The following is a 23,039-nucleotide window of genomic DNA, read 5'->3' as shown; positions in this document are numbered from 1 at the left end:
TTTCTGTGCGAGGGCTTTCTCTAGTTGCGGCAAGTGGGGGCCACTCTTCATCACGGTGCGCGGGCCTCTCACCATCGCGGCCTCTCTTGTTGCGGAGCACAGGCTCCAGACGCGCAGGCTCAGTAATTGTGGCTCACGGGCTTAGTCACTCCGCGGCATGTGGGATCTTCCCAGACCAGGGCTCGAACCCGTGTCCCCTGCATTGGCAGGCAGATTCTCAACCACTGCGCCACCAGGGAAGCCCCCACCCTTCTTCTTAACCCCACTGTTTTCTTTCTGCTTGGTTGGAGCGTTGCTGCTTGTTTGTTTATTTGTTTGCCAGCTGAAGCCCTGTTCCCAGTTCACAAGCCTTTTCTCAGTACACAAATATGCTTTTTAGTGAAGATGAAGGCTTGGCTGGCACCAACTTTGGTAGCTCTGGTATAAAATATACACATAATTCCAACTGCTGCACGGTGCTATTTACTTAATTACGTACTCGGTAAACGGAACAACCTTTGACGCGATTAACTTTTCCTGATCTATAGGGTCTGAGTCAATAACCGATTAACTTTGAAAAGGAAGGTTTCTATTCCAAAGTGTGCATTCCAAGACAATACCAAATGCAGTGGTTCTGAAGACCTGCCTCCTCCATTCCTGGGAAAAGAATACATTTGTTTTCTGAAACAAAATTGTCTGTTGAAGTCTGATTAGGTGTTGGCTGAGTTGAATTCTTATTGGTGTTTAATTTTAAGAACCAAAGATTTATCCCCCTCTGTCTCCAGGGTAAAGAGAAGGCCTGCAGTCACATTTCTTGCTTGGGGAGAAAAGATAATGTGTTAGGCTGATATGTATGAATAGAAACAGGTAAATAGTCATATTTCCTTCTGACTTTGTAATTTAAACAGTGTAAGTCAGTAGGGAAGGGCTGTAACTGGAGCTAAAGTGAGGTGAAAATTACTAGGTGTTGGAGCATCTGCCTCTCATTTTAATTAGGTGACTATAACAGCAAGATCAAAAACTTCTCTTTGTCACTCAATCTGTTGAGCTTTCTAATTGAGACACCAAAGGGCTTGTTTTGTCCTCAGGAAAGAGTGACCCAAAAAGATCCTCTCTAATTACCTGGCCAGAGCCGCAGACAAGCCTGGGCCGAGGGACAGAGCAGCACTCAGTGGGAGTGGTGCCGTGAGGGTGAGGTGCTCCAAGACCAGGCCCACCAAGGCCAGCCCCCTACAAGCTCTTAGGAACAGTCAGCCCTCATCTGGCAATCTGGAGTTCTCACTTCTCACAAGGCAAAGCAGCTGAGAAGGAAGTGCATCTCATTGTGAGTCTGTGGGTCTAGTCTGAGCTGGCCTCCCCATTTGTGGGGCAGTCATTCAAACTCTTGGCATCTCCTTCTCCCCATGTGCAAAAGTAGACAATGATGGCGACCCCGTCTACTTCACAGAAGCGTGTAAAAGTCACATGAGGTGAACGTTTACTGGTGCTTACAAAACCCGAAATCCCGCTGTATCCTTCTTCTCCAACTTGGCATCCAAAATGAGATCCTAGTCCTTTAAATCTTCAAATTAAATAAATGACTTTGAGGCCCCATCCTGCCGATAATGAAAATGTCTCTTTTTTCTCTCTCCCCTAAACACTCCTTATCTGCCAACAAAAGCAGCCAGCCAGACCTCGTTAAACAAAAGCCCTGCTTGGCCCTATAGAGTTCTGGCTCTTTCTCACTGCTGCGGCCATCTCAGCCACATGATGCCTGCTCGGAGGCCTGGGGCCTCCAAACACTACAGTTCTGTGCCCCTCCTCCTTTCTCAGATGGCTGGCTGGGGAGAACAGTTTGTCCTATCACTGAATCCTGCCTTCCCTGCTGCCAGGACTCTTCCTGTCTCCTTGGCCCCAGTGGTGCCTCTGGGCAGGACTCTTTGGCCTCGAGAACGGGCCCCAGAAAGCACTGCAAGGAACACAACTGTAGGTTCACTCACTGCCTTTGCTGCTGAGGCGATGCTTGTGGCACCAGCATGACGCCTGGCGGTCTTGGATTGCCCGTCTGCTTTGGTGACGTGTACTTTATGCCAACACCGTCACAGCCATTTTCCCTGAGCACACCTGCAGTGCTGCCGTGTCCGGGTCCAAAGCGTTTCCAATCTCAGCTCCAGTTAGCCTGATGGAAGTACCACTCACTCAGTCCCAAGCCCATCCCTTGGGAAGTCTCATCCCAAGAGTTTGTGACATTTCTTTCAAGAGAAAAAACTACCTTGTTATAACTGTAAAGCATTATACCAAAAACGTCAGTGAGAGTCATTATCATATATCTCACGGTGCTGAAAAATCTAGTTCAACACCCCTCTCCTTTTGGAGAAGATGAAATCATGACATGAGAGGTGACTCAATAATACGCTGCTCTTTCTTGGCAGGGCTGAGGGCAAGAAGCAGTCGTCCCAATTCCTAATTCACTGCCTGACACCATACGCTATGAAGTACAGATTTAACTTCTGAAAAAAAGTAACAGCAGAACGTGGAGGCTGAAAGATAGAAATTTATTTCACTCTCATGTAACAGCCCCAAAGCACATGATCCAGCATCGGTGGGGCAGCTCTGCAATTTTCAATGTGTGCCTTCCTTCTTTGGATCCGAGAAGCGTTTCTAATTGTGCCATTTTCTCAGTCAACAGGAAGAGCAAAGGAGAGAGTGGTGGAGCATCCCCAGCCATTTTTAAGAGCTAATCCCAGTAATTGCACAGAACTCTTCAGCACATCCCAGGGACAGGAGTGTAATCACAGAGCTACATCAGGCAGCAATGGAAGCTGGGAAACTTCAGTTTCTTGTGCTCTGCTAAAACTCAGGCGTGTGCTGGGACTTTAAAAAAAGAAGGGGGAATGGATTCTGCAGGATATCAGCAGCCTGCCACATTCTGTGCACTTAAAAACATTTCATTTACAAAAATGAAATGTAATCAACCACCACAATTGCTACATCAACACCTGGTTTAGGTACCCTGCCTCCTCCAAGCCTTCTCTGAGTTCCCAGGCAGAGCTGGGCTTTCCTTCTCTCATCCCCCAAAGCAGCTTGTGCATAAAGGTTTCTAATTTGTACCACAATCCATTGGAAAGATTTGCTTCTCCATTAGACTGTAAACACATCAAGGGCAGGAACTGAACCTTTTCCACCTTTGTAAGTCCACAGTCGACACCAAACCTGATAAATTGTAGGTACACAGGAAATTATTTGCTAAACTAAGTTATCATCAGACGTAAGATAGTAAGAGTTGAGTCTCCACACATGTCCACACAGAAAGAAAATTACTGCTAGCAGTTGTCATAGTAGCATTGATTACACACTCACCAGGTACCAGGTACTGGGTTATGTGTTTTCCCAGCGTTAGCTCATTTAATCCTCACAATAATCCTACCTTTGTCACTTCCATTTGACAGATAAGGTAACTGAAGCACAGAAAAATTAAAGAACTTCCATACTCACTGAGCTGGTGATTTGTGGATCCAGGATGTACATTTGGGTGACCCCCATAGCCAGTGCTTTTAATCATCTTGTGTCTTATCAGGTGAGGTGGGCTAGGGGATGCTTTTTTAACATGACAAAGAGTGCCTATCAGAAACCAAGAGACAGCCAACACCGCAGGAAGCTAAGTGATTAACGACACAAGGGATGGGAGTCAGATTAATCCCTCAGCGACACTCTTCCAATGGTTCAGACAACACCGTGCAGCCCATCTTGCAGATATTCTGTATGTGCACGACCACGTCAGTACTGCGGAGATGCTGCCCTTTCCAAAGGGCCTTCACATATGAGATAAAGTTAGCAACTGAAATTTCAGGTGTCAAAAACAAACAAACAAACAAATCTCCCAATGCCCTAAACCCTTGACCCTCATAAGGTCCCCACCCCAGTACACACTCAAAATACCTCAATCTGCAAAACCACAATAAGAACTAAACATGCAATGATAGTGGAAGATAAATCAGAGATGACCCAAGACAGCAGAGTGGGCATCAGGGGACTGTGACCCGGTGATGACACTGGGGACACAGAAGCATATCAGCGCTGGACACCAAGGACATATGTGCTGAATACAGAGAGAGAGAGAGAAAGAGATTTATTTCTCTCTTCTTTGATGCTCTGCTGTGTAAGTACTGAGAAGAATCTCCTAAAACCATCTTAGGAGATTTTTTTTAATGCAACTTGGGTATGTTGGGGGAAAAAAGACATGACGTGGAGGGGAAAAAGACAACAAGATTTGATTTCACAGACACTTCAGAAATAATGGCATAATCTTATCCGTTTTCAGCAAATACAGTCTGAAGCATTCAAGCCTCCGATAAAGGTGTATCACCTTCATTGGTGCAGCAAACTGCAGATTAAGCTTTTTTTTAATGCTGTTCAAATTGCCGGTGGAGCAACCTTTTATGAGATATGATGGTTCAAACAATTTTGCAAAGAGCAGAAGACAAAGAATATGTTTTTACACTGAACTGGTTTCCTAGGAAACACTGAAAAAATGTAATAGGATATCTTTTAGAGGTAGTTCAAGGACCAGGGCTCTTCTTTACCTATTTAATTTTTTTGAACAGTGTTTAATATCTGCCTCTCCCTCTCTCTGCAGTGGGAGCTAGGAAGGTAGAACGAGCTCTTGTACCCAGAAGCCCGAGTGTCCCCTCGTTAATTGCCTGCTCTAAACAAAGGAAAAATATTTGAGCCAAGTTGAGCCTTCATTACTCTCTGCAGCAATTTGAAGTAAGAAATTAAAGGGATAGAATTTGAATCTTTTGCTCTACCATTAAAAAAAGAAAATCTCCAAATCCCAACTAAGAAATTAAGGGGAAAAAAAGCCAATCCACTCTTTTTTCAAACCATGTCTAAATTAATCTGTTTCAAGGTCTTCAAATACCATTTATTTTAGGTTGATTTTTACTCTGGCTCTTCATCCGTCTCTGTGATGTGCCAGCATATGCAAGCTGACAGAGGGTGCCTGAATTAGCAGGCTCACCCGTTTCCCAAGTTCAGATGCAAGATCACCAGGGTCTCGAGGTGGCAGAGAAGCTCTGGGTAAAGATTTGGGGGAATCCACAGGCCATGAACCTTTGCAGACAGGGTTGTCTGCAATGACCCCTTCGCTGGCCCTCATTTCCATCATTCATCATTCATGTCAAGAGGAAGTCAAAATAGGAAAAATGAAGGAACATCTGGGCTGTGTGGGAAGGAGTTAAATTTGATTTTAAAATAAATAAGGCATCAAAGCTTCAAGTTTCACTTATTCAAAAACTGGAGATGAAAATATTGGTTTGAAGAAGTTTGGGATATTTCTGTGGATGGGCAAGGGTGGGAGGGGGCTACAGTCTCAGGAGAACGTCCTCTCTTGTAGGTACTCTCATTGCCCCACCCCCGGCTCCGTGCAAAGAACTGGGGATAGCCTAGAGAAGGCAGGGGGGCCAGGAGGACAACTGGTAGCGGTGGACCCCCTCCCAGCATCAGCAGCCATGTACACCCTACCTTTCTTCATGTCCCCTGAGTCTGGGTAAGGGTGACATTCTGGGAGGAAACCTCTTCAAGCTGAAAACAATACGGCTGTTTCTCTTTCAGGATCTTTGAGAACTGGTGTGAGAGTCTCGAGGATCATCAGAACACTTAATAACTGCCTTTGTAAATGGTAGAGTGAGAGAACTTGCCCAGGAAAAGGGAGGAACCACAGAATCTGAAGCCTTTTCACTAAGATAAGAAACTGTAAAATGCCAAACCACCAAAGGCAAGGTGACACGCACAATGGTTATCCTTAAGGTTTCACAGGACCCAGCTCATGCTAAAGGACAGGGCAGGCCCCAGAGGGACCCTACAACCCCACCCTACACGTTTTCAAATGCAGGTTGAATCGGATTACAGTGAATATAAGGAACCTCATTTGAAGGTGGGAAATTCAATTTTTCATGCAGCTCGTGGGGATGCATGGGGAGGGAACAAAGCAGCCCTTCCCACGTGCTTTGGTATAATGAGGAGGCAGGTGAAAACACACAGAGGCTACATATGAAAGCCTCAGGTAGTGGTAGATATTTGGGTGCCATGCTTCCTTGTTGCTTTTTTTTTTTTTTTTTTTTGATAACAGCATCTTACTTTCCTTTTGTAGCGTTAACGCCCCCTTTGCTGTGGTCTTGATGGGACCATAAATTAAGGTTGTTTGTCCTCCCCTAACCAAGAGGTAGACAGGTGACCCAAGCTAGACCAAAGTCTTCTTCCCAGAATCTTAAGGAGAAGGCTGTTCTCAGTGGTTGGCACTGATGCCTGAACAAAAGGAACATCACTGGATGTACCCTTGAAGGTACGTCATTGTGATGAACCTTTACAGCGGCAAGCTGCTCTAGATGTAGACAGTAAAATACCCATATGCCCTAAAGCCTAGGATAACTGCCATTCTCCCCACCACACCCCTCGATCTTGCCTTGCCACATAGAGGACCACAGGGGAATCAGGGGACAGGGATCCTTTCCTGTGGTTTCTGCATGGTCCTGAGGTTTCAGACACATGTAGGCAGTGCTGGATCTTCCTTAGCTTTTCTGAAGGTCTGTTTCGACTGTAAATACAAATTCATCAAGCTTGCTCTGACATCCAGACTCTGCATGTGAGCGCATTAGGCTGAGTAACAACAGTGTAAGCAGTCTCTGGGCCCTGAATGTGTTTAAACAAACATGACATTCTACCTGGTTAATGGGACTCCATAGGTGCTCAGTGTATTTTTACTCTTTAATGTTAAAAATGGAAATATATTTTTCCCAGGATATCAGAGGCCCAGCTGTCAGGTGAAGAGGGAAAATCTCAATATGTGCATTGTATTCAGAGATGGGGGGCAGTGGGGGGCTAGAGTGCAGTGGGGAGGGATGGGGGCTTTAATAATACAGTCTCTCCCCTTGGCTAAGCCTCACTCTGGTTTAGTGTTAGGTTGACAAGAATTGTGGCACACTTCTAATGGCCACAAGAAAACAAATGCAAAATGTCTGTCAGAAAATCTGAGACGTATTCATTAGTGAGCAAACATTGATTGCACATCATGCTGCGTGTTGCTATTCTAGGGGCTGGAAAAGTGGGCAAGATCTGGTGATGTGGGACCCATTGAGAAATCAGAGGAGGGATCCCTACCCAGTCTGTGGGGCTAGAGGGGGGCGTTCAGAAGCCTTCTTAGAGGAGGTGGCCCTCACGCTGGGTCTTAAGAGATGAGTAGGAATTAGCTGCATGAGTGGGGCTGATAGTTGGATCTGGGAGTAGGTGGCATACACAGCTTTTTCCACGAGAAAGGAAGCATATATAAACAAAGGCCCAGTAGATATATGGCTCCTGTAGGAATTTGCAAGCACCCAAAGTCTTCAAATCTAAGACGGACACATTTCTGCAGATGCTTAGGTCTTTGAAGTCAGCACACATGATACAGTCAATATCTACCCATAATGCTGTTCTTCCATGGGCAGCCTCCTCCTCTTGTTCACACGTACACACATTGTAATCACTGTTGACAATCTGACATGTGCCCTCACATACTTTCTGTTTTGCAGGATTCTTTTCAAATACGGAATCTATCTATATTTCCATTATCCATATATTGCTAATCACATTATTTGCATTAACCAGATATCCAAGTTAACAGTGGTATTGAACTTCACAATGTTTTAAACGTAGTAAATATGTAGCATTATGTATTTATAATAGTTGTTCCCATGTCAACAAGGCTATAATACATAAACTAGAAGCTATATCATTAAAAACTGAAATTATTTTTACTTATTAGATTCCCAGAAGTTGGATTAGTACTGTTATAAAAGATGTGTATATTTCGGTATCAATGATTATTTCTGAAAATCACTCAAAAATGCTCCTATAATTCACAGTAATACCAATGTCTTAGCTTGGGCTGCTATAACAAAATACCATAAACTGGGCGGCTTATACATAACAGATCAGGTGCCAGTATGATAGGTTTCTGATGAGGAGCCTCTTCCAGGCTGCGGACTGTCAGCTTCTTGTTGTAGCCTCACCTGGCAGAGCAGAGAGAGGGCACAAGGTCTCTGGGAACGCTGACAAGGGCATGCATCCCACTGATGAGAAGATTCATGACCTCTTCTAACCCTAATCGCCTCCCAAAGGCCCCGCCTCCTAATACCATCACATTGTGCAGGTAAGGTTTTGACATATGAATTTTGGGGGGACACAAACGTTCAGTCCATAACAACCAACCACAAATGAAATTCTCCTTCTCCCCACACCGTGACCACCCTTGAAGGGCCTCCATCTTTTTAAGTTGGGTCAATCTTGTGGTCACAAAGGCTCATCGCTTTCAGTGTCCATGTCCCTGAATATTAATAAAGTTACCTTTATAAGTGTATTGTCCTAAGCAAATAATAAATCCTTTACATGAAGGTTTCTCAACCTCATCACTATTAACATTGGGTTAGAGAATTCTGTGTTATGTGAGGCTGTCCTGTGCATTGTAGGATGTCAGCAGCTCCCTGGCCTCTACCTGTTAGATACCAGTAGCACCTGCCCCTTAGTTGTGGCTACAAAACAAAACATCTCCACACATTGCCAAATGTCCCCTGGGGCCAAATCGCCTCTATTCAGAACCGCCGCTCTGTATCATTGATAGTGGTTTCCGCTTCTGTGACTGAACCCTGAGTGAGGTCATCACCTTTATCAGACACTGTCTCCAGACTGACCTGGATCTCTTTCCATAGTCTCTTCCATTTAACAATTTTTGTATTTGTGTCAGTACTATGCCTTTTTAAAAATTTTTTTTACTGGAGTATAGTTGCTTTACAATATTGTGCTAGTTTCTCCCGTACAGCAAAGTGAATCAGCTCTATGTATACATATATCCCCTCCTTTTTGGATTTCCTTCCCATTTAGGTCACCACAGAGCACTGAGTAGAATTCCCTGTGCTATACAGTAGGTTCTCATTAGTTATCTATTTTATACATAGTATCAGTAGTGTATATATGTCAATCCCAATCCCCCAATTCATCCCACCCTTGCCTTGGTATCCATATGTTTGTTCTCTACATCTGTGTCTGTATTTCTGCTTTGTAAATAAGATCGTCTATACTAATTTTTTCAGATTCCACATATATGCGTTAATATACATTATCTGTGTTTCTCTTTCTGACTTACTTCTATGTATGACAGTCTCTAGGTCCATCCACATCTCTACAAATGACCCAATTTCGTGTAATATTCCATTGTATATATGTACCACATCTTTATCCATTTATCTGTCAATGGACGCTTAGGTTGCTTCCATGTCCTGGCTACTGTAAATAGTGCTGCAGTGAACATTGTGGTACATGTGTCTTTTTGAATTATGGTTTTCTCAGGGTATATGCCCAGTAGTGGGATTGCTGGGACATATGGTAGTTCTATTTTTAGTTTTTAAAGGAACCTTCATACTGTTCTCCATAGTGGCTGTATCAATTTACATTCCCACCAACAGTGCAAGAGGGTTCCCTTTTCTCCACACCCTCTCCAGCATTTATTGCTTGTAGATTTTTTGATGATGGCCATTCTGACCGGTGTGAGGTGTTACCTCATTGTAGTTTTGATTTGCATTTCTCTAATAATTAGTGATGTTGAGTATCTTTTCATGTGTTTGTTGGCCATCTGAGCACTATGCCTTTTTTAATTATGGTAGTATTAAAGCAGGTAAAGCAAAACCATCATACTGTTCTGTTTTCAACATTTCCTTGGCATTTATCACATATTTATTCACCCACATATAATGTAGCTGTGATTAGGATGTAGCCATCCCTGACTGGGAACAACATCCTATTTAAGCCATCTTGTAGAGAATGGGTTTTTAAACCGGAGTTCCCAACCCCTTGAAGGTGTATGTAGAACTGTGTGCGTGTGTATATGTGTATATGTGTCCAGAGATGCTAATGAAAAGTGGTCACGCTGAGGCATAGTATTTTTCTAATCACCCTACTTTTTCAGAATCTCCTACAAAGCACGTGGCAGGCAAGTCAGCGTGGTCCATCTACAATAAAGATGAATGCTTTGCATGCACAGAACCCCTTCTCTGAGATCCGTGAGAGTTGCTCTGGAGAAGGACATAGTCAGAGGACTTTCTCCCCAGGTCCAGCTAGGGATGATGTAAACAATGACATTGCCTCGTGAGTGTGACCAAGTATCCAGGGTGTGCGTTGGAGGAGGGCAGGAGCACACACCCACAGACGGAGTGGGAAACCTCTTGCATTAGCAGCAAGGCTTGTTGTGAAGCAACGTAAGAGCACTGTATCATATGTTCATCTCTCATTTATTATTTATGTCCCACCTGCTTCCAGAAGGATGTGACACAGCTTCCAATGAAAAGCACAGATATGAAAGAACCATGCAACCTCTAAAACTAAAGTCAGAAGGCAAGAGCCAAGAAGGAGAAAAGGCCAAAGGGGGAGGAGGTTTGTAGAATAATTATACCGGGAAGCACAGGCTTCACCCCGAACTTCCTGTCCTCCAAGAAAGGAAAAAAGAAAGAAAGCAAACACAATGGTATATAGTTTCCTTTAGCTAGTAACAGGAAACAGACCATCAGGAGAGGCATTAGCGACCTCCCGGGAATTCTGGCCCCTTTGGCCAGCGGAGAGCCAGTCGAGGGGAGAATGGGTGTGAATCCTTCCCCAAACATCCGGCCCCTGCAGGGACGTGTGTCCATTTTAAAAGGGCTAATTTTCTGGTGTCTAAGGAAAAGTTGCCCTTGCAGAACCGTTCATTCTGCTCATCAAATATTTACTGGGCTCCAGCTCTGGCCAGACCCTGTACTAAGGCTTGAAAGGTGAGAGTAAGAACCTGATGTCTTCAAGGAACTCACGGTCAAGGAAGGTAGATGTCAGCAAATAATTAAAATGAACCTTGATAAGTGTCCCAGAGGAGGGATGACCATCAGCACGGAAACACAGAAGGGAGACATGAACTTTACTTGGGAGGGATGCCACCATCCAGGAGACCAGGACGGGGGAAGAGGGGTGCGCCCAGCTGAGGGCCTCACATGGGTAGAGGAAGTCCAGGGATGGGCAGCCAGTTTTAGAGGAAAGGAGTGGGGTTGCACGCCTGGGGTGTAGAGTGTCTGGTCATGGTAGAACAAGAGGAGGCTTGAATATTTGGCTGCAGTTAAATCGTGAAGGGCCTTTTATGTAGCCTTTTATGAAGAGCCTGAGCTTTGGCATGTGAACCAGCAAAGCTGTTTAAGCAGGGACTGACGAACTCAGATCGTGGGTTTCGTGTATTTGCTTAAGATCGTCAAAGCCCACGAGGCTTATGGAGAGTTTAAAATTAGCCAACAAAACCTCACCTGGAGCAACCAAGAGCTGAAACAAGGGCATTTCCTACAAGCTCGGTGTTCTTTTGTGAAGCAGAACTGCGTCTTCCTCATCATAAAACAGATAACGAGGGACTCTGGCTCAGCGATCCTACTTAGGCATAACCAAGAAGAGACATTGCCTCAGCAGCAAGGGGCTGCTTCCAAGAATAAATCTAGGCATTTGGGAAGAAAAAAAAAAAAAGGAAAAGCCGCATTGGGAACCAACTAAAAATGTTCCTTGGTGAAGGACACACAGGTACTTTCCACTTCTCTGTGTAGCTGAAAGAACAAAAACAGTGGCCTGTCCCCCTTAGTGCAGCAGCTTCTAGTGGGATAAAAAGCCAAGGGCAGCACAGCTGAATGAGGGACAGGAGCCCAGAAAGGATTAGGGACGAACGTCAGTGGTTCTAGGCAGAGCCCAGTGGTTTCAGGGGGATGTGGACAGGAAATATACCTGTTCTAAAAGTGGGGGGGGGAGGGGAACCTAGGAAGCGAAGAAGAGGCAGCACCACAGAGCACTGGTCTTCCTGCTCTTTGCGGGAAGAAAGATGGGGCCGCTCACCTCTGCTCTGCCGCTGACAATAACCAAATGCCCTTCTCCTAGCTGGCAAGAGCCCAAGGTCCTTCACTGGGACAAGCACTCTACAGATTTGCTCACTGCATGTGTTCCGAGCCTGAGGAATCTGGTGGGAAAGGAACTATTGCCACAGTTTGACCATGCAAGTGACTTATGATCCCAGAAACCCTGAAGTTGGAGTATGTTGCAGTCCAGCAATGACACCTTCATTTTATGACTATCAAGACCTTGTGGTGTAGATCCCGAGCACCCGTTGTGACCTGCTATTTGATACAGTAAGTCTTTCCACTGGACTCTCTGATGTCAAATTTGTTTGCCTTTTTTTTTTTTTAAGTTATTTTTGGCCGTGTTGGGTCTTCATTGCTGCGTGCAGGCTTTCTCTAGTTGCGGCGAACAGGGGTGTCTCTTCGTTGAGGTGCGTGGGCTTCTCACTGCGGTGGCTTCTCTTGTTGCAGAGCACAGGCTCTAGGCGCGTGGGCTTCAGTAGTTGTGGCACGCGGGCTCAGTAGTTGTGGCTCGCGGGCTCTAGAGCACAGGCTCAGTAGTTGTGGCACACGGGCTTAGTTACTCTGCGGCATGTGGGATCTTCCCGGACCAGGGCTCGAACCCATGTCTCCTGCATTGGCAGGCGGATTCTTAACCACTGCACCACAAGGGAAGCCCCTGTTTGCCTTTTTAAAATCCAAAAGTGGTTTATTTGTCCTCTGCTCTTTCTGAGAAGCAACCTTTCATAGTTTCCCATGGCATTTATGAGTTCCCCACGAATATCTCCCAGGTGGCTTTGTGTCTGATCATTCAACACCTCAGAGCTCCTGGAATCCCTTGCAGAGATGTTTCTCAGAGCCTTAGACTCAGCTAGTAAAGACAAAATTGCTCTCTAATTGCTCTCTCCTCCGAGCTTGCTTCCTTTACTCTCTGACCCCCATTTGGGCTGAGATGCCTGGATACGGTTTTGAAAATGGCTACTGTAAAAGGATAGTGCTTCGTTATAGGAAAAACTTAGAGCTCTACCGAGACAAACTGGTGAACTCAACACAGTTTCTGGTTAGGGCCCATCATCCTCCTTTTAGCAACCCCATCTCATTTGGCTCTAACCTCCAACACTCTCCAGGCCTCTCTGGGGCTCAGACTCTTCTCTTCCTCTTGGATCCTTCACCCAGGCTTGCCTCTCATCACTTTCCATGTTCCAGAACTTTCCCGAAGCCCAAACTTCCATCAAATCACCCTGTGTCCCATCTCCTCACGCCCTGGACTCTGTTAATGAATCTCATGGTGAAGTGACACTACTGCAAAAGTCCCTTCAGATGGCAGACTGTGAAACAAGGTGCTTCTACCTAGGGTATCCATTTAGTGCATGCGCCACCCTGCGTCCCTCCCCCATTTTCTGCAGCAGCTCTCAGATTCCCCCCTTTGCAGAAACTCATCTCCTCATTTTATGCCATCTTGACAGGACCATCACTCAGGATGACCTGGTCTGTCATGAACAAGAGGTGGACACATGACCATAACCAGGCCAGTCAGGCTCTCCTTGAGAGAAGTGACAAAAGAATAACCCAACAGCTGGAAAAAATTGATCCAAAAGTAGGGCTCCAAAAGTAGGGCTCCAAAAGCTATGCACTGATTCTGGCTATCTAGAGCTCCACACCTGCCCTGGTTCCTTTCTTGTCCTTTCTGAGACCTGAATAATTACCCAGTAAAGTCTGCCCACGCCTTGGCTTTTTTATTCTCCCTTAGATTTGTTTGCAGGGCAAAAAGCCCGAATACATTTCTTACCTGAAAGAATGGTCAGCGGTGGACATTTTAAGAAAAGGAAGCCTTAGAAGAGACTGTTTTAGACAAAGTGGCCTTTGGGGAGGTTGGGTGTGCTCCTTGAGAAAATAGGAAATGCCAGTAGATGTTTCTGGTATATCACAGCATCTCCCTGCTCTACCAGTAGGCTCCACCGAGGGGACAAAGGGCTGAGGGTGACATTTGACATGTGTCAAGACCTCTGCATGAGGATCCCACTCATTTTATGGTCTAGAGGGATGAATCTGCCCCAGCAGCCTGGCTAGGCCCTTGCTGGAGCCCTCCTGAGGGTGACACCACAGGACATGGAGAGCAGCCTTGTTTGCAGGGTACCCCTGCCTGGCGGAGCAGGCCGAGGACAAACTGAAAGACATTCCCACAGGGAGCCCAGGAGGAAGCTCGCTCCCCCACTCCCCTTAGGAGGCTCTGGCTCCCGGCTCCCACCCTCCTAGACAAAAGGGGGAGGAGTTCAATCAGCTGCAGTCAGAGGCAGACTACCATGAAGCAAAGAAAGCCCACGTTTCAGGACCAGGTACTTACACCAGCCCCTTCCAGTCTCAAACTAAGTAAAGCTCCACTTCTGTACCTAGTTCCACCCTGTTCTTTTACAGTTTTTCATAAAGCAGGCCCTTCAGATTGTATAAGCACTGGGCCCTACAAAACTTGGATCTATCCCGAGTGTCATACAAACAGAGGAAAGAGAAATAAAACCAGAAAACTCAGAGGTAGGAGTTCTCCGAACAAAATTTTTACTTTTGAAATAGAATAGAATGTAAGCAGGGTGTATCAGGACCCTACCTTCTTTCTGTCTCACAGGGGGATGTCCCTCACTACTTAAAGGGGGACCTGGGTAAGCAGAGAAATACGCATGATGGTCCCTTGGGCTAAAGGAATTACAGGCCAAAGCGGAAGGGCCAGGCACTGCCAGGTGATCAGGAAACAGGTGCTTCCCCTTTGGAAGAAGCACCACGCCCGTCCTCCTCAGAAGGAGCTCACTCTGAACTCAGCAGGACATTCTACTGAAGGTTCAAGAAGGTCTTCTACAGCAGACACAGTAGATGGGACGGAAGAAGTGGCTTTATTTAACTAACATTGTTTCTTGCTCCATACACATTTGGAGCTGGGAGAACAAAACCTCAGAGCTTAGGCCTTCAGAGGATGTCCCACAGGGACAGTCCCACAGAAGCGGTGCTTTGTTCTTACCCAGAACAGCTGCCAGTTTATGCTGTGCTCCTGTGAGGATCAGAAAATAAAGCAAGTCCCCTCTATCTCTATCTCAATGATGTGCTAGGCAGACACAGCTCATGCCTGACCCCTGGCTTGGTAAGTGCAGCACATCTGGAATTCTCGTCCTCACTCGCCCACCAGCTCACTAATGCTCGACCCGCTCCGGGGGCCCCAAGGTCTCCCAACTCTGTCTCCAGGATGCCTCCATCCCTCTTCTCCTGTAGCCCCTCTCTGTGCTCTGCTCCTTCCCATTTCTTGCCCCCATCTGTTTGGATTCCACCCTCGCATGGGAGACAAGTCTGCAGACGAATGTGAACGATGTCTGCAGACGAATGTGAACGATGTCTGCAGACGAATGTGAACGATGTCTCCAGGACTTGTGTGAGGCGGTGCCCCTTCTCCTCTGCTTTCCTTCTCAGGCTGCAAAGTGGAGAGAGGGGGGCTCTGTCCCATGCATGACAGGGACCCACTTTAGCTTCTCCACCACGATGGCTCGGGTTACCTTATGACTACCTAAGAGCAAACAACCTCACCCAATAAGAATTAGTTTTCTTCTGAAGTCAGTAGACTCTAGCTTCGTGCAAAATACGCTTATTTTTTCTATTAACAATGGTTTGGGTCTAGTCTCAGAGAAACAATAATCCTGGCATTATTATCTATTATCCAGATATGAAACTATTATCCAAATAGTTTCATTTTGATATGAAATCCCCTACCCACAAATAAAGATGGAGGGGAAGTTGCAGCCCCACTGATACTGGGCTTGGCTACTTGATTTGATCTTGGGCATGTGACTTGCTTTGGCCAAGTGACACCTACTAAATGTTTTTCAGGCTTAGCAGAAGAATAAAGCTGTAGTCCCTTTTATGCACCAGTGATTCCCTTTGAGCTACTGCTTCCCTAGAAAAGTTACTCTCTCTGCTACTTAATATATGCAGCATTTATTATGGACGGTGAAAACTGTAAGGTAGTTATCAGTTAGCTATTGCTACAATAATGCTACTTAACTCAGAGACCTACAACCATAAGCACTTGTTTCTCCCTCTGAAGATCAGTTAGGGTTCAGTTGATCTAGGCTGGGTTCCGCTGGGCTTGACTTCAAGCTGCAGGCTGGGTCCAGGTCTCTGCACAGGTTTCCCATCCTCCCTGGCCCAGCAGCTTTTTGAGGCCTGTTGTTCTCATGGTAAAAAGTGGGGTTGCAAGTGAATAAGCTCAACCATAAAAACACATTTCAAGCCTCCACTTATGTCATATCTGCTAATATGCCAATGGCCAAAGCAAGTCACATGCCCAAGATCAAATCAAGTAGCCAAGCCCAGTATCAGTGGGGCAGAAAAATATATTCTGCCTCTCGCTAGAAGGAACACGGGAAATGGTACACATCGAGGGGTGAAGAATTGAGAATAAGCCATCTACCATAAGGAGGGAGGATAAATGGAAGGATGGCAAAAGAAATAATATTTTTAGAGATCTATTTTGTGTCAGGTATTGTACTGTGTGTTTCAGGCACAAGAACCCTATATTATAAATGGAAAACTGACATCTAGATGGGAAAGCTGGTGAGCAATGGAGCCCGGATTCACACATGGGTCCAACAGACCCCAGACTCTGCCAATGGATAGAGAGCTGGAGATAGCAACCTCTATCTTACTCTTGCAGAGCTACAGATGGATGTTGAGCCAGGAAAGGGGTAAATAAACTGTGATCTTTTCAAACACAGGCTTCTCCCAAAGGGCCTGAAGCAGGGACATTATGTTTGAAGTAATAATTGGAGTCCAATGACCTGAGTCTTTCATCATCAGACTGCAGATTCACTGCTTGCTTATTCCAGCACTCTTGCAGGCATTGAAGTTAGTCTTGGACCGTATGAGTCATATAATCTTGCCCTAACATCTATGTTATAATGGGGTCAGGAGCCATTTTCAAGTCTCATATGACAAGTTCAGATTTTTACCTGTTCTGATCGCTTTCTTGCATTTGACTCATGTGTTCATGCAGAAGGTGAGTATGGGAGGAAAAAGATAATGTTATCAGGCAGCGCCCCAGGTATAGCTGTGAATCCCTAGGACGCTCTTAGGAGAACAAAGCAGAACACAGAAGTGTATGGATCTGGTGGTAAGTTAGTTGGTGCTGAATAAATATTTGTCAAAAGAATGAATCCATCAACAAGGATTTTCCACCTGTGCAATGCAGCTATATTGTGCCATGGGTGCTGGGGGCTAGAAGGACGATTAGAACCCTTCTAAACCACCAATACTCCTCCATTCAGAGAAAAACACTACCTCTGAGGTTTTCTCCAACCTACCCTCTCACGCTCCTCCTTTTAGACATTGAGTGACATCCTGATGATTCCTCTATAGTCACTGATGACTTGGGCTCATGTATTACAACCTTCCCTGATCCACTAGTCCCACCACCATCCTGGGGAACTTGGATACCGCTGTGAGTGATCATATAGTACCTGAGCTTTGCAGTTCCCAACTCTGTCAACTCCAGCAGCCTTACTCTTCTCCCCACCCACCCACCTCCATGGCCCAGGCTTTTACCCTAGGGCATCACCCTCGCCATGTTTTCAAACTGCCAGTCAGAGCCAATGGTGAGTCATGAAGTTAACTTAGTGAGCTGCAGCATTTTTACAAAATAAAATAGAAAAGAAAATATCCACAATCACTGCATGTAATAAGGGTATTTTTTCATGAAACTTTTGCTTGAATTATATATAATATTTTGTGGGGGTACAGGGCTGGGTGGGTGTCAGATTTTTTTTCCTGAGAGTTATGGTCAAAAAAGTTTGAAAAATATTTCCCTTGGCTTCTTCATTCACAGAACATTCCATTTTTAAAATATCATTCTCTCATAGCCACCAATTATTACATCTGCTCATTCTCTACTCTTCATACACATGATGCAGCTCTTCAGTTTCCACGTGGCCCATTAGCATGGCAGGTAAGAAATTTACGAACAGGAATAATGCCCCATTATAAATCTCCTACTCCATCCCAGTCCCCTCTGACACACAAACACACACACACACACACACACACACACACTACTGTACCGCACACACATACAAACTGTCTAGTGCACATGGGGTGTGTGTGTGCATACTCACACTTGAATGGAAATTGACACAGAAGGTGAGTTTTCACATATGAGCTGACATGGGACAGAACAGACACCACATGTGGTAATGGAAGATGATCAGAAGCCCATACATGGGAGTTTGAAGAAATCTTAGGCAAGGAGGTATGGACTTGGAATTTGAATTAACTTCATGAAATTAATTCAAGATACAGGGAGATTTCAGCTGTTATCTGGATGACAAAGCCATAAACCAGAAAGAAAAACCCAGTGTTAAAAACTCAAGCCATAATCTAAACTTTGATTCAATCTAGATTGTAAATTCAAATCTTCCCTTGGGCAATAGGATATAGCAGAACTTCTCCACCTCAGTACTATAGATATTTGGGGTTGGATTATTTTTTTATTGGGGAAGAAGGGGGCAGTCCTCTGCACTGAAGGATGTTTAGCAGCATCCCTGGCCTCTATCCATTAGATGCCAGTAGCATACTCCCTCCCAACTTGTGACAACCAAAAACGTCTCAGACATGGCCAACTGTTCCTTGGGGGCAAATTCACCCCAACTGAGAACCACTGGGATATAGCCATGGTACCAAAAACAATGTCATGAAGTGTCTCATGGTTGATAAGTTCCCCTCCAGCCACAATCTCCTTTGGTAGACACAGAAGACCTGTAGGGTAAGAAAGGCCCCATGGGATCGTTCCATTGCCCCATTGCCTGGGGCATCTCAGTGCTCTTGGGAGTTCAGCCTTAGCCTTTCCACTCTGAAGCAGAGAATCTGTGACTTCACGATGTTGGATCAATCACAAAATCAGCCACCTCTTACCCTATTCTCAGTCTTCTAGCAATGCTAAGATGAGAATCAAAATACCAGGAAATTACAAGTTTGGTGGGAATGTAAATTGGTACAACCACTATGGAGAACAGTATGGAGGTTCCTTAAAAAACTGAAAATGGAGCTACCATATGATCCAGCAATCCCACTCCTGGGCATATACCCAGACAAAACTCTAATTTGAAAAGATATATGCACCCCAATGTTCACAGCAGCACTATTTACAATAGCCAAGACATGGAAGCAATCTATGTGTCCATCGACAGATGAATGGATAAATAAGATGTGATGTATATATATATATACAGTGGACTATTACTCAGGCACAAAAAAGAATGAAATTATGCCATTTGCAGCAATATGGATGGACCTAGAGATTATCATACTAAGTGAAGTAAGTCAGACAGATAAAGACAGATATCCTATGATATCACTTATATGTGGAATCTAAAAAAATGATATAAATGAACTTATGTACAAAACAGAAATAGACTCACAGACTTAGAAAACAAATTTATGGTTACCAAAGGGGATGGCGGGGTAGAGATAAATTAGGAGTTTGGGATTAACATATACACATTACTATATATAAAATAGATAACCAACAAGGACCTACTGTATAGCACAGGGAACTATATTCAATATCTTGTAATAACCTATAATGGAATAAATCTGAAAAATTATATATATATACATATATAAATATATGTATACATATATATGTATATATATATATCTGAATCACTTTGCTCTACACCTGAAACTAACACAACATTGTAAACTAACTATACTTCAATTTAAAAATGGTTAAAAAATACCAGGAAACAAGAAAGTGCTTTGGGGAGCCACGTTTGTACACTCCCATTCTGTAGTGAAACACAAGAATGTAGATTATTAATTAACATCATTCACCCTCCTCATTTACAGGAGGCTGAGGCCCAGAGAAAAGAAATAACTTCCTCTATCTTGAACATGTATCAGGATGTCCCCTGCTCTGGACCCGAAGCCCTCTCTCTGTAAACCCCAGCCAATTACAGTCCCCATCTATCTGCATCCCAATTCTAACTTCCTGGAGCCAGTCACAGTGGGGCTCTCTGGATGGCGGCACTGAAAAACTCCAGGGGGCGCTATTCACACAGACCAAGGAACTCCTATGACACCTAGTTTTGCAGCATGAACAGGGCTTCAGGGGCCACCCCATGGATAAAGAGCGAATCTCAGAGAGGGTGGTAACAAATTGGACAGGCACCTCAGAAGGTGTCTACTGAAGTGATCTCAGGCAAGTCACTAGACTTCTTGGGGCTTCAGTTCCCTCATCTCCATTTGGCAATTTTAAAACATGGTCCCCAAATTCTTTGCCACTCCTCCCACTGACAGGTGTAAGTCTCTGTGCCTTCCCCTGGAATCTCGGCTTTGTGACAGCTTGGCCAGTAGAATCTGGCACAAATTCTGCTATGTCAGTGTCCAGACCCAGGTCTTTAAAAAAAAAAAAAAAGACAAGAAAAAAGATAAAGATAAAGTTTCACTTTATGTCTCTCAGGATGCTCAGTCTTGGGACCCAACCACCATGCTGTGAGGAAACCCAACTAGCCCCTGGAGAAGCCCAACTGGATGGCCAGCACCAATTCGCCAGCCAGGTGAGTGAGCCGTCTTGGAAGTTCATCCTGCAGCTTCCCGTCAGATTGTGTCTGCTTGTCCCTTGTGGAGTTTATTGGTGTTTTCAGACACTGTGTTTTAGGCTGGGCTGTGGTGCAGCAACAATGCGGAGAGCTCATATTCTCAGCCTTCCTCGTGGAAGTGTTACGGCAATCTAATGAGATAGAGGGCATGGAAAGTGAAAACTCTTGGTAAACCCGAGAGAGTCAGGTCAGCTTTATTTTGTATTATTCCAAAGTAAACAGACAGCAGAGCCATGGTTCTCCCAGCCAAGTCAGCTTTGGCCCACGTTCAGGGGAGAAGAGACGGCTGCTGCAGGCAGCTACCAGAGAAGGCAGGCTGGAGGAGGAGAGGGCATGAAGAAAGAGCAACGCAGGACAGGATGCTGCAGTTTATCATCTCAGGGCTAAAGGTGACCCTGTGAGGCTGTCTGAGACCTTTCCTCCAGACAGATACATGAAGGATATCGATGTTATTATAAAGGTTCTATAAGGAAACAAATGTCAGTGTCTAGCAGTAAGTTTGAGTTATTCTGTATTCTCTGTTCAGGAAATTCTAAACCAAGTGCCTCTGGTTTCCTATTTGGCCCATACCTTTGGGTTATGGTGTCAGTTACATTAGGGAACAAAAGTAGAAAGTCTAAAGGGGAAATAATTCAGGGGGAGGAGCCAATCAAAGAGCGAGCCTGGTTCACTGCGCACCTGCGTGTGAGAGGACATCCTTGGCCGTGGTGAGCCCGGCCCAGAGAGTGTTTCCAAAAGTCTCAATCACTGCAGAGGGCTGCTGTATTGCTGTTTTTTTAAAAATATTTTCCCCAGCGTTTTAATGTCTATTTCATAAACTGAGCAGAAATGTAATAGTCCAAGTCCCAATTGCATGATGGAAATCCATAACTTACTTTGTATATCAAGGTGCATACACCACCAAAGAGATCTTTCTGAACTCAGTTCAATGCCTGGCCATTGCCCTTCAGGTTTTCTTCCTTGCAATTCAGAGCTAGCCTGAACTCAGTACAAAATGGCTTTTTACCTTCCTGCAACCCTGGATCTGCTGAAAAGCTGCAGAGGAGTGAGTTGCAGCTGAATATGTCCTGGGAACCAAAGACAGTGTAGGCACTGGTGCTCCTGCCGCCATGTGAGGACCGTGTAAAGTCAAGATGGAAGCAAACGAACTTATTTACAAAACAGAAACAGACTCACAGACATAGAAAACAAACTTATGGTTACCAAAGGGGAAAGGCGGGAGATAAATTAGGAGGTTGGGATTAATATATGCACACTACTATATATAAAATAGATAATCAATAAGGACCTACTGTATAGCACAGGGAACTCTACTCAATACTCTGTAATAATCTATATGGGAAAATAATCTGAAAAAGAATGGATATATGTATATGTATAACTGAATCACTTTGTTGTACACCTGAAACTAACAACATTGTAAATCAACTATACTCCAATAAAGATCAAAAATTAAATTTAAAAACGATAAATGCTGGAGAGGGTGTGGAGAAAAGGGAACCCTCTTGCACTGTTGGTGGGAATGTAAATGGATACAGCCACTATGGAGAACAGTATGGAGGTTCCTTTAAAAACTAAACATAGAACTACCATATGACCCAGCAATCCCACTCCTGGGCATATACCCTGAGAAAACCATAATTGAAAAAGACACATGCACCCCAATGTTCATTGCAGCACTATTTACAATAGCCAGGTCGTGGAAGCAACCTAAAGTTCCATCAACAGAGGAATGGATAAAGAAGATGTGGTACATATATACAATGGAATATTACTCAACCATAAAAAGGAATGAAATAGTGCCATTTGCAGAGACTTGGATAGACCTAGAGACTGTCATACAGAGTGAAGTAAGTCCGAAAGAGAAAAACAAATATCGTATAATATCACTTATATGTGGAATCTAGAAAAATGGTACAGATGAACCTATTTGCAAAGCAGAAATAGAGACACAGATGTAGAGAACAAACGTATGGATACCAAGGGGGAAAGGAGCTGGGGGGTGAATTGGGAGATTGGGATTGACATATATACACTACTATGTCTAAAACAGATAACTAATGAGAACATACTGTATAGCACAGGGAACTCTACTCAGTGCTCTGTGGTGACCTAAATGGGAAGGAAATCCAAAAAAGAGGGGATATATGTATACATATGGCTGATTCACTTTGCTGTACAGTAGAAACTAACACAGCAGTGTAAAGCAACTATACTCCAATTTAAAAAAAAAAGACGGAAGCCAACTTGGTAAAGAGAGCTGAAAAATGAAGAGAAAATTGAGTCCTGAGGACACTGTCTGAGGTTCATGCCCAGCCATGCCTGAAGCCAGTCCTACCCCTGTGCAATGCAGCCTACATGAATCAATACGTTCTGGTTTTGCTGAAGACGATTTGAGCTGGCTCTCCTGTCACTTGCAATCAAGAGTCCTAACCAATCAACACACACAAAGAAAATTTTCTGAGATGCCTGAGGCAAGAAAAGCACATGGCGAACGGTTCACTCTGCTCAAATATTATAAAGACACCCATCC

General features: G+C 44.6%; 1 protein-coding gene and 1 long non-coding RNA gene across 2 annotated transcripts in view; one reads left to right on the top strand and one right to left on the bottom strand.

Moving 5' to 3' along the window:
- The window catches only part of LOC309622584, a 1,043,817-nt gene that overhangs the window by 779,344 nt on the left and 241,434 nt on the right, over positions 1 to 23,039 (top strand). The gene's annotated exons all lie outside the window — the stretch shown is intronic.
- COMMD10 (COMM domain containing 10) overlaps positions 20,461 to 23,039 on the bottom strand; it is a 267,062-nt gene continuing 264,483 nt past the window's right edge. Inside the window, exon 7 of the mRNA XM_082378465.1 lies at positions 20,461 to 20,637. Within this exon, the coding sequence (XP_082234591.1) occupies positions 20,599 to 20,637 (39 nt within the window). The 3' untranslated portion in view covers positions 20,461 to 20,598. The remainder of the gene's footprint in view (positions 20,638 to 23,039) is intronic.

The sequence above is a fragment of the Balaenoptera borealis genome (genome assembly GCF_965194805.1).
Source record: "Balaenoptera borealis genome assembly, chromosome: 2".
NCBI lineage: Eukaryota > Metazoa > Chordata > Mammalia > Artiodactyla > Balaenopteridae > Balaenoptera > Balaenoptera borealis.
Note: the sequence above shows the minus strand (reverse complement) of the source record. Positions and strands in the feature narration are given on the sequence as shown.